We start from the raw sequence: 12,120 nt of genomic DNA, 5'->3' as shown, positions 1-12,120 counted from the left end.
TACATCCACTGCTCTACCTCCTCCAAGATACCCAGCCAACATTGTAAAAGCATCAAAAAGCATATTAGAGTCACATGAAAGAAAGAACAAGCCTACACCATATGTTTCTGCCCACATCAACTGCAAGAAATTACAGGAACATTCATGTTACTGTACTGGATAATTAATCTTAAAGCAACAATTACATTTTAATGTTCTAAGAACAGGCTGATCATAGTCTACAGTTCCTGGTTATTCAGCAGAGAACTCCTTTGTATGTGTTAGCAAAGCATTACATTTTTCAAGAAAATTCAGATCACTTTGCAATACAATAGCTACAAAACATTTATTTTTTTAAATAAAAACATTTAAATCAACAGGTTTTGTAAAACAGCATGTCAAGTGTTTTTCTTAACCTTTGTATTGTGAGCACCTTCAGTTTTATGCTAAAACAGTCAACATAAATTATTATTTGGTCAGGCTATTAACCTACATTGAAATAAATATACTTTTAACCAAGACAGATCACTTAATGTATACCAGATTCCCGTACCTTTATAGGAAGTTTCTCTGGTGACAAGCAAAATACAGACTGTGAAATCGTAACTGCAATATGTTCTTCTTTTTTCTCTTTTTAATTTCAGTGAAGACTGGCCTATAATTTCAAACTATAAAAACAATTATAAAGCAGTATAGACTATAGCTTAGAAAAACCCAAAACACCTGTATCACACACAAGAGAAATATTTGAGAAGGCTTACCTAAACAGTCTCAGAATAAGGGGTGGAATACAAACTCCTAAATGAGTTGCAACACACTGGGCTGGCCATATCATGCCCCACTCTTACAGGGGTGGAAATTAGCCACTTAACAGGAACAGAAAACTTTGTTTCATCACAACGGATAAGCCACTCAAGTGAAAGCAATACAGCTCACAAAGCGCTTTTTATGCTGATACTATTGATTACAAAGCACAGGGTGCAAAATCCAACATTTAAAATTATATGAACCTTAAAAGTACAGAACAAAACAGAAGTTGACAAGGCAAAATACTTCAGCACCTGAGATTTTCCTGTAGAAAGCCAGATACTTTCTTCAGGAACACGTAATACAATCAACTCTTTTGCTTGCAGTATTACGCTGGAATAATTGATCAAGAAAAAGTTGAAATATACATAATGCTCAAAAACTCTAATTAAGCCTTCAAGATAAATCTGCTATCAAGCTATACTTATTGATCCATGTGCATTACCCGACTTGACTTTATGAAAGCATTTTGTATTAAAACTGGAATTGATTTAATCTATTAAAGTGTTCTGATGAAATTTAACTTGAAAGGCAAAGAACAGAATGAAACTTGAATCATGTTGACAAAAAACTAAGAACATTGAAATAGAAACAGGTTTGAACAAAACATAATAATCTGCTATGCAAGCATGTATTTTCACAGACAACGAGTGGTTACGTCTTTACTTTTGGTAAACTAATACTTTTCTGCTTTCATCTTGAGAACTGGGAAGTTGCATTTTCTATGTCCTGTTCTGTGTGATTAAGACTTCATGATTTTGTATGTTTAATTATCTGTTATCCTCAAGGTAGCCACTGTACTGCATACCAGTCTTGAAACAGAGGCTTCTTTTTATAATCCCTTAGTTTTGAAGCTTTAAGTAATTGTGTATTCTATTTAACAACTGCACTCCCAGACCCCAGAGCAAAGAGGAAAGTATTTAATACAAAGGTCTCAACAAAACAGTATTCTGATGGGAACACAGTACTTTTATTCTAACATGATCTAATTTTATTTATGAAGACTACTTAAATGTCAAATGAAATGCAACATTAAAAGACTTCAAATACTGGAATGAGGGATGTTCCTTTAATTTTAGAAGTGCTTTTGTCAGAGAAAGTACAGTGTACATTTGGTTTTATTTAATCACTTAGTGATACTGCAAAAAAAGTAAACTAATCGGTGTTACCAAGATTAATGTTCCTCCCTCCACAATGAACTACTTGGAATCCTCTTGAAACTTTCCATCACTGAAAACCAGTGAAGCATATCTGTTTCTGTCTTTCCATTCCTAAAGAAGAATAACCAGGCACTCAGTAGTAACTTTAGGAAGAAAAGCTGCAGAGATTATATTGAAAAATTTAATACTTAAGTATCAAAGTTTTAAAATCTGAGTGTAGTAAAATGCAACTCCATCTCACTGAAACCAAAACCAATCATCCTTAAACTCATCATCTTTCCTCAATACAAGGTGCAGCAGTTTAAAAAATAAAAAGGGGGGGCAAATCCCTCCACAAATAACAAATTTCCAAACCAAGAATATTGTTTTCAGTGCAAACACTGTAGTCTTCAAAAGGTTAAGAGTACAAATATTTACGTTCCAGTGTATCCTTACCTACAAGGAATGTTGTTTCACATTATAAAGTATGTCAAATACCTTTAATCCAATTGCAATACTGAAGTTTACCCTCTCAAATCGATATGGTGGCTGAAACCAAAGTGTTTATACAAGCAGTTTAACTTTCTGGAGAAACTAATGCACACAGTTGAAAGCTCTCACAAAACCCAAGGGTAAAATCAGGCAATCCAGCTGCTAGTCCTTAACCAGTTTCAGTATAAAATGCCAAAAAGTAACCAGTTACTTCATGAGCAGTGAACTTAGCCTTCTGCAACCAGCAGCTTAAATCCCCTGCCCCCATCCCTAATTCTACAGGCCACAGAGGAAAGCTGAAAAAAAACCCTAAGGCAAAACTCTTCTTGTCAGAACGCACCCTTAATGTATGTCATTCGTTTTTCCAATGTGCAAAAGTTAGATTTCTAGCAAAACCCCTCAAACCTAAAGAAAACTTCTGTGACACTGCAGAGGGAAGTGGGCATGTTCAAAATATGCTTATAAAGTTCACCTACAACACTATTTTGCAGGACTGTGCTTTTAGAGTTACTAACTGGGATTCCAAGTAACATTTGAAAAAGGCACCTACTACGCTTTCTTGATTAGCTGCCCATTTTAATAATTTTTGTACTCTTTGTCACAGTACATCAGGAAACAGCAGCACAAAGCATCAGACTGACAAGAATTTTATATTTGTTCCCCTTTAAAAAGCAAACATTTTAAAAATGAAAGGCACTCATGACAGAAACTCTCTCTCCAGTTCATATATAGATGGTCGACAAGTTTTGCTCTTCATTCTACATAAAGGCACAGTACAGTCTCTGTTTTGACCTTCCACGTCAATATCAAGTAATGAGGGCATGTGGCAGTTAGTTCTTTTCTCAGTATCTGGCAAGAAGGTAACATCTGGATCTACATTGCCCTCTGCACATTCAGAGTCTTTAGAGTTTGGTTTAATAATACGTGGAATAATCTGCCATGAATCAATTTTACTTCTGAGAGAAGAAGGTCGAGGCCTTGATATAATATTGACAGCACTTTGTTTTTCAGTTGAAACACCACTGCGATTGCTTCTTCGTTGAACAGATGGAGAGTGCAGAGTTCCAGTAACTGATAGAACTGGTAATGTGGAGTCAACATTGGTTGAAGCAAATCCATTAGCTAGGAGAAAAGAAGGGCCAAACAAAAAAAAGCCAATTTAAACCATGTGACTTCTTGATGTCCTTGCCATTTAGTAAAAACAAGGTTGCTGCAAACACTCGTGGCTTTTTTCCCACCAAAAAAATTAAGATGCTTGTACACTTGTGGGAAGTCTCCTAAGCGATGACCAGCATCACTCAAATAATGTATTTGCATCCACACTCTCTGTCAGAGGCCATGGTAATTTTTTTTATTGTCACAAAAGGAGATATATAAACAATGCATTAACCTCCCAGTAAGTGGATGAATATTAAAGCCTCACAAATTTTTCCAGTTCCTATATATGTGGTATTACTATGCATACCAGATATGCATAGAGTACCATGAAGAATATTACATTTAAGCCACCATAGAACAGCAGCACTGAAATTCAGAACTTCTAAAAATTCATTAATTCCAAACTTATCCATTTACATGAAAACAACTTAAAAGACCTTTTTTTAATCTTAAATTTTTATCAGCAGCCTAACTTAAGGATTTATGGAATGTGTAATATAACTTCTAGGTCAAGTAAGCACATCAACACTTACCAGGCTTGTTTTTCTTGAAGTTAATAAGTGTGCAGCACTAGAATGATGCCCAATCACTCACCAAAGTGGGCTGTGAAACTATATTAAACTGTACTCTCTCAGAAAGTCCACAACAACCTAATGCATGCACCTCAATGGTCTCAGTTTATTTCAGTCTTAATGCTAATATATTTCAAGAGGTTCTCAATGACATGAAAAGACCAGGGAAACCTATTTTTTAATACCTGATGAAAAACAGATACTGCCTTAAAATGAATTCTCTCTTCCCTTTAGATCTCCATACCCACCCTCTTAACAGGATGCAAGTGCAGGTGGTTTAGATAGGGTTCAGACACAAAGGGCTTACCCCCATGCAGTTATGGTGGCTCAGCTAACACATGACTAACAAAAAACTTAGCATCTCATTAGTGAATGGTTAGTTCCTCTATGTTTTCTGTTTCTATTCTTAAAAATCCCCTACATTTTAAGTTCCTAGGTACCCACCTGTGGTCTGAAAATTGTTCCCATCCGATAAGGTTCGTCTGTGACCCAACACACTTAACTTTGTCAAGGGATCATTTTGCAGATTTTGAGATTCTTCTTTCTGACAAAGATCAAAAGGCCAATTTTTTAATCTAGTAGAAACTGTGTTAGGAGCCAGCTGTATCATCTGTTCTCTCTTACTTTCTGAAGTTTCAGATGAAAAGTCAGCAGTAGAACTACATGGACCACAATCATCAAGCACAGTGCTTACAAATGCATCTTCATTGTCAGGCTGAAGTAAACATTTTGTAGAAATGGAGGGCATAGAGAGAAGATTCACAGTATTTGCAGCTGGATTTAGGGTTGGAATACTTGTTTCCTCTTTCTTGGTCTGCAGTCGTGTAGGGCTGGCACTCCTACGAAATATTGAAGTGCGCTGAAATATTCCATCACGCTTCTTCTTCTCATCCTTAGGCAAGAGCTCATCTGGACCCTGTGATCTGTTCAGATCTCTGATATCTAAGCCCAGAGCAACAGATGCAAGCAGGACAGCACACCCATACAGCACTGAATCAGTCTTCTTTTTCTGCAGTGTCCTGCTCAGACTGTTTGTAGGTGTCATTTGAGGAGTACTATTTGTAGAACTAGCAGAGGTTCCTTCTTCAAAGCTCTCATGTTCTAGTGTATTCTCTCCCTGATCATCCTTCCACAGAGGTAGATTAATATAGGCCTGATTCGGCAACTTGATAGGCTTTGGTCTTTTACTGTCCAAACCTTCAGGGAGAAGCTTCTTATCAGTACAGACACCTATAAAACATTACAGGATACTTTAAGATTGCAATTCAGCTATTTCGTTATTGCATGTCTGTATACGTACATCATTATTTCCTTCCACTTGCAGAAACATTAATCTTGAGGTATATTGTACACTCCCTTTAGATGCAGTCGTAAGTTCAGAGACTTCATTGTAAGATCCAGAAACACACCCTAAGCCTAAATCTCTTCACGTACTCTTGAGAGTCTTTAAAATAGCAGAAGTACTAATTTGCTACAATTTCATCTTTTTAGCAAGTCAAAAGCAAACTTTTAGAAGAAACTTGCAGATAAATTTTCCAGAGTATATAAGTTAACTGCAAACAAACTACGTTTTCCACATCTGGAAGACTTTTATTTGAAGAGAGCCTTAATGTACCTCCCAACCTTTATGCACTCAGTTCAGTTCAAGAGCAGATACTGTCTTTGCATTTTCTGTGATATTTGAGAATTTGCAACACTTCTGTAGTGCTTTTCAAATAACATGGAAAGTATTTCAGTGTATGGATTACAGTTAAATAATTTACTATTTACAATCTGCCAGGTAAGATCTGGAACACATTCTTTACAACACTTTCAATTAAGCTGTGTTCCAAAATCCAGTGATTTGCTGGAAGCTTTTCCAGGCAACTCATTAGGTCATGGTGTTCTGGAGTATAATGTAAATCTGACACCTTACACCTAACAACAAATAAAATGAAGGTATTACTTGACCTGCACATGTTATTCTACTATAAACTACTGAATGCTACAAAATAAGTACAAAAATATTTTAAATACAAATACGTAAACTTGTATAATCCTCTCCATATATAGGGGTTTAGAGCTAATACATGTGTAAAATTACTATTTGTGAAGCTTGATGAAGACAAAAATGTCTTTTTCTGGGGGGGGGGGGGGGGGGGGGGGAACCCAACCAGAACACAACAGCGTCCAAGCAGCTTACCTTTTCTTCTTCCAGCTGGCAAAAATCTAGCCACTGGTATGGACACCAGCTTATACCACAGGGTTTTCTTTCCTGACACTGGTAGCTTAATTTGCTCAGATAAAAGAATCTGTAGTATTGAAAGTGTGTGTAAATTTGAAAAATTTTATGGATATTGTAGAGCCATAGCACGTTACAGTAGCAGTCATAAAAATCAACGTATGGCTATCATGTTCCTGATCCTTAGGGGATTAGGTATGTTTTTCCTTGTAGTTTACCCATAAGCCCCAGAATGTTACCTAAACAACTTAAAGTCTTTTTTTTTTTTTTTTTTAATTTAGAGAATGAGTCCCGTTTAAAAATCAGGATGCTGATATCTGGGAATACATCAGGGCTTACATGTTTTTAAACTGTGATTTTTTAAACAACTGTGCAGAGCCTACTAACATTAAAAGTCATTGATGATCAATTAAATGCCCAGACAATTATTAATATAGCTATTTCTTAAGAGGGAAAAAAACCCCACCAATAAACAACAACAGAGAAAAAAGGAAATGCAAACCCACCATCTGAAGTGGTGACTGTAGTGGGGAAAAACCCACATCTGTACATCACACATCATGTATATTTCTTAGCTGCTAATGATGGAAATGTAAGGATTTTAACAGTTGTGATTTTAATAGATAGGATTTGGGTTTGGTTTGTTTTTTTCCACAGGAAAATGATTTGTAGCATGACTACTCTTCTAATAATTTGCACAATCCTTGAGGAATTCAAGCAATACAACGCTGGAGGAATACTTAATGCCATTAAATGGCAACTTTCACTTTTTCAAAAAATAGCTCTTACCTTGGTCCACAAATATTGAAGCTAAGGGAACACCCTTCTGATGTTTCATTAAAACGGTTGACCAAGGGTTGCTGCCATCTGAAAGGGGTCTTATTCTGAAATAGTAAGTTATTTTGATATTACCATGCTTATGCACTTTGACTGAAAATTACCAAAACATCTTTCTTTTTAAACTATAAACATGTAGTACTTAAATTCAAAACAGTAAAGCTTTCCAAAGGTAAAAAGAATTATATAGCAGAGAGTCATATGATTATCAATTGAGACATGCCTTTTCTCTCGTGTTCATTGCAAGACAAAGATTTCAAGCCAATGAAAAATAGGCCTTGACTACCTAAGAACAAAAGCTGGTGAAGACCTGGACAAAAGTTTCACCAAGTCAAAGAAATAACCTCAATATTGGAAATTTATTAAACACAGCGATTGTAAAACAAACAAAAAATATCATAATGCCAGTTTCAGTAGATGGCCTGGAACCAACTGCTGCTACAGGTGGATGTCTCTACCAACAAAAAATCAGAGTGCTATAAACAATTATACTATTAAAAGAGACAAGGAAAAAGGATCACTTGCTTCAGATAGAACTGTTAATCTCCACTTCTGAGCAATCAGAAAAAAATAATCTGAAAGTGAAGGTGTTCTGATTTTCAGAACCATTTCAACCCATGTCTGTCAATGTAAATTATGTTGCTAGAAAGATTTCTGCATCATGTATGCGAAGCCAGTCTTCTTTAACTGTATTGGAAGTGTCCACTGGGGGCCCTGCTTGTACTTCTTCAAGTCAATGTGAGGAAGAGCAAGAAAGACAGGCCATAAATGTCTGATATGCATTAGTAGTTCAGCATCCCAGTGTGCTCCAAGTCTCAAAAACCAGAGATAAATAGCAACAATAAGAGACTCTAAAACTTTAATATAAGTAAATGTTTTATCTTCAAGTCTATGTGGGGATGCTGTTTATTATTAATGTAAATTCCTAAATCAGTTAAAAGGTAGGACTGAATTTTATCTGTAACTAGAGACTGCAGAACATCTCTCACTCACTACTTGTTAGTGATTCAGTTACCAAGAAGGTCACCAAAAAAACAAAATGTAGTAGACATACTTGTCCTTACAATCTGCACGATCCTTGCTTTGAACTGAACTTGGTCCCCATGTACAACCTCTCTTTTTAAAACTTCTCTTCACATCTTCAAATTCTTCTTGGTGATAAGTTGTGCTCCTTCCCCAAGTTCTGTTGCTTTCATCTGAAGTTACTACAGATTGGATTTAAAAACAGACAAAAAAAACCAAAACCCACATATAAATAGCATCTCTAAAACCAAACTATTTTGACAGTACAGAGTATTTTCTCCATTGCAAAACAATTTTGACACTGTAACATTAATAGACAAAATTTGAGATATTTTTTGTTTTACCAGAACCACCAGACCAGAACCACCACACAAACTGCAGATACTAAAAGATGAGCAAGAAAGAAAAATAATCTATGAGCTGACCAGAGACCCAAACTAAAGATAAGCAATGAAACAATCATATTTTCCATGCTTCATCTAACTGAGAACCTTTATTTAGATAATTCAGACAAGTGAGTTAGACTGAGCACTTAAATTCCAATGAAGAAAATACATGTTGTGAAACTACTGGTATTAAAAATAAACAAAATATTCCAATTGTGACGATGATTAACATTTTCTTTCTCACTACACCAAAAGAAATTATACTTTTATAGTGTCTAACCTTTATTAAATGCTTAGTCTGTCACTGTCTTCACTGTTAAACAGAACCAGCACCTTTGAAACATAATGAAATCTTGCCTTTTTTCATAACCCCAATGGGAAGTTCACATTCACTTGTGATATCTACATCTTGCTGGTACACATATACACTGTTTCTTCGGCCATTAGTTGTGTGTGTATCTGTTTTGGGAATCACTGAGGAAAAATTAAGAGAATGTAGTAGAGATCTTAGTAAAGCTGATTTCAGAAATGGAATTGTTTCCCTTATATTTTTATCTTTGGGTCACAGGGCCCAGGTCTCTAAAGGCACTAAGCATCTTTTGATAGCAGGTTTTTACTGTGGGGTTTAGAGGATACTACTTCTAGGACCAGACTCAGGCAAGCAGATTTTCACATACGACTAACTGGAAAAGTAACTTGCTATCTATGTAGCATGCTTATGGCTATGATAGTGAGACCTAATAATAAAAAAATAAAGTAAGTTAACCAGTTATAACAGCATGATAAATGAGGTGGCTCTGCTGCTCCTGTGCTGCAAAGTGCTCTCCTCATGCCTAACCATACATCTTCTAGGCAGCACAGCTTCCCCTCCTGTGGCAGCACTCTTACTTGCCTTCTTTATATTTACTTTTTCAGCCACATTCCAGGACTAGGCATACATATCTTACTGAGTGTCCTCCCTTTAAAACACCTTTCAAAATCAGCTCGATTTGTTTTAACAACAAAATTCACAATTAACTAGATTTTTATTGTAACCTTAAAAACTTTCAGATTTGGAAGCTCGACTTGCTCATGACAAAGTGAAGCAATCACTCAACCAACTGTTAGATATGCCTGCTCCACTCACCTGTATTTCAGCAAGTTTTCTTGAAACAAGGACACTTTGAAGTTAAATCAAGATAAAATGTTATTGTGGGAAAGAGAATTTATTTTGCACAGGTGCAAATGGGTGTGGAAGCTAAATTGTTTCAGCCTGATACTCTGAGCAATCTGATAAGCTTTTAGGTAAAGTCTAGGGATCCAAACTCAGAAACAGAAGAGTAGTACTTTTAAAGGAGAGTCTTTATGTTGTCCTCAATGTTCTAGCCCTACAAATACAAATGCCTGGTGAAATAAAACAAACAACAAAAAAAAAACCCCAACAAAACAAACAAACCAAAAAATCCCCAATGGCACTCAGCACACACGCAAGGACTGGCACTGCTATAGTTTACATAAGGCATTTAAAAAAACAACCCTCAAGTTTTCAGAATCCTGCCAATACCTGACACTTGCTTCATTTCCAAGCATTTCCATACAAAGCAAGGAGTATCAAAGATAAGACAGTCTTGTTTACATGTTATGATGACATCTTATTAAGCAAAACCTTTCTTACCTTTCTGCAGTAAAAAAGCAATCAACAAAAAAAAACCATGCAGTTTGAGGTAGGGAAATCATTATCAACACAGATGCTGTGTTAGCTAATTTTTTTGGAAAAAAAAAAATTCCTTTCATCTTACATTTTCATTAAGAAAAGTAAAATAGAGTTTGTCTGCCTCTCTCCTTGATCCATAACATACGGGTAGCAATGGTCTTTGCCCAGGCAACTGTATCAGTTACAGTTCAAACAAATCATAAAGTTTCTGCCAGAAAAGATATCACTTCTCCTTTTCCTTTAGACATTGAAAAGGAAAGGACAGGGATATTGCAAAGACAAGAGATCTGGTTCCCATCCAAACTTTGAACAAAGTTTCACATTAGTTAAAAAAATAGTTAAAAAATAAAAATAAAAAAAAATCTTTAGCTACAGAACAGTATGCAGAAAAATCCATTTTTATTTCCCCTCCTTCTTATTTATATCTGATAAAGCCAGAATCTGAAGTAATTTCCTTCAGAGGTGACTACCCTTACAGGAGAAGACTGTCACCATCCATAAGTAAATCAGCTGAAACAAGATCCACAGATTTTATTTAAAGAAAGAAGCTTAAGGCATTCCACTCTGATTATTGGTAATTAGACAATCTACTTTGCACAAGAAATCAGACAGTACAAATGCATGCACCGAATCCTGTAGGAACAGTTTTCTATCTCTACGTAAGTAATTCCCAAATATAAATGCAGGCTTAACTGTAACAGAATAAAAAGTTCTCTTCCATATTCATGATACCTCCACTACATGAACATGAACACATCTTGCCTTCTATCATCAGTATACGTAGGATAATATAGACCTGCAAGCTGACTCACAATCGTATTGTTTCCTTCTTTAAAAAAAAGCAAACAAACAAAAAAACCCACTAATGCAAGCTTTCTTCTTTATTTTCTTACAGTTTTGTATTTCCTTAAAATTTGCTTCTCTTTTGACATAAGCAAGCTGGGTTGCTTGCTGATTCTTTGGCCTTTCCATCTCACACAACTTCTTTACTTCCTGAATCTTTCTTGATTTTCTTTATCAATGCCAGTATCTAATAAAAACTTCATTTCAATTTTGCACAGATTTTTAACATGATGCTTTGCCTTTTGTCATTATAAACTTTGATTCTTCATTGTTATATCTCAGTCAGTTCACAAATCAGCTCCTGAAGTTATAAACATTATTTAATGCATCCACAAGGCTTCTGAATTACTGAAAATTAGTTAGCATTTTAGCAAGAATATCCCTCCCACCAAAGAACAAGTTGCAAATGTCAGAACAAGCTAAGAGACCTAGAAATGAGACAGAAATCTGTCTGGAGTCAGACACTGCTACCAGTGTTTCAGTGAGCATATAGAACAAACAGTCTCTATTGACCAAATTAACAAACAGAATGGTGGAAACTTACATTGTATAGCTCGAAGACGAGGTATTATTGTGGGGCTACTTGATGGACTGGAGTTGTTACTGTTTAAACTCCTCCTCTTATCCAGATTGGGGGATGCCTGCACTGTTATTTTGTGCTGGAAATCTGCAAAAGAGTAAGCCAAATCAGTTTTAATGTTCTAAATAAACAACTCTTCAGAAGATTATGCTGCTGTATTACTTATAACAATTAAAGCTATATAATGAATTAAACTTGATAGCCTAAGAGGTGTTTGTATCAAAAGCACTGACAAACTAACTTTTAATGCAATAATTTAGAACTTGATTCGAACAGTTTCAAACCTTCACAGACACTGTATGATAGATTTGCACTAATATCAACAAAAGCAGGTAGGTCCAACTGGAACCAAAATGAGATAAACTGTTAATTCAATCTTGTTGGTTGTCA

The 12,120-nt window shown here is 35.7% G+C and overlaps 1 protein-coding gene across 2 annotated transcripts in view; it reads right to left on the bottom strand.

The window, feature by feature from the left end:
• Positions 1–306: 306 nt before the first annotated feature.
• Positions 307–12,120, bottom strand: part of MAP3K21 (mitogen-activated protein kinase kinase kinase 21) — a 43,493-nt gene continuing 31,679 nt past the window's right edge. Inside the window, exons 6-11 of one of the 2 annotated variants that reach the window (XM_031046257.2) lie at positions 11,695–11,817; positions 8,972–9,088; positions 8,260–8,410; positions 7,158–7,252; positions 4,592–5,377; positions 307–3,539 (exon numbers count right to left, since the gene is read on the bottom strand). In XM_031046257.2, coding sequence (XP_030902117.2) covers positions 3,115–3,539; positions 4,592–5,377; positions 7,158–7,252; positions 8,260–8,410; positions 8,972–9,088; positions 11,695–11,817 — 1,697 coding nt within the window. In that variant the 3' untranslated portion in view covers positions 307–3,114. The remainder of the gene's footprint in view (positions 3,540–4,591; positions 5,378–7,157; positions 7,253–8,259; positions 8,411–8,971; positions 9,089–11,694; positions 11,818–12,120) is intronic. The other variant, XM_005146039.4, reaches the window with a different exon arrangement.

The sequence above is a fragment of the Melopsittacus undulatus genome, chromosome 3, assembly GCF_012275295.1.
Source record: "Melopsittacus undulatus isolate bMelUnd1 chromosome 3, bMelUnd1.mat.Z, whole genome shotgun sequence".
NCBI classification, from domain to species: Eukaryota; Metazoa; Chordata; class Aves; order Psittaciformes; family Psittaculidae; genus Melopsittacus; species Melopsittacus undulatus.
The sequence above is the reverse complement of the archived record's forward strand: the minus strand, read 5'-3'. Positions and strand labels throughout refer to the sequence as shown.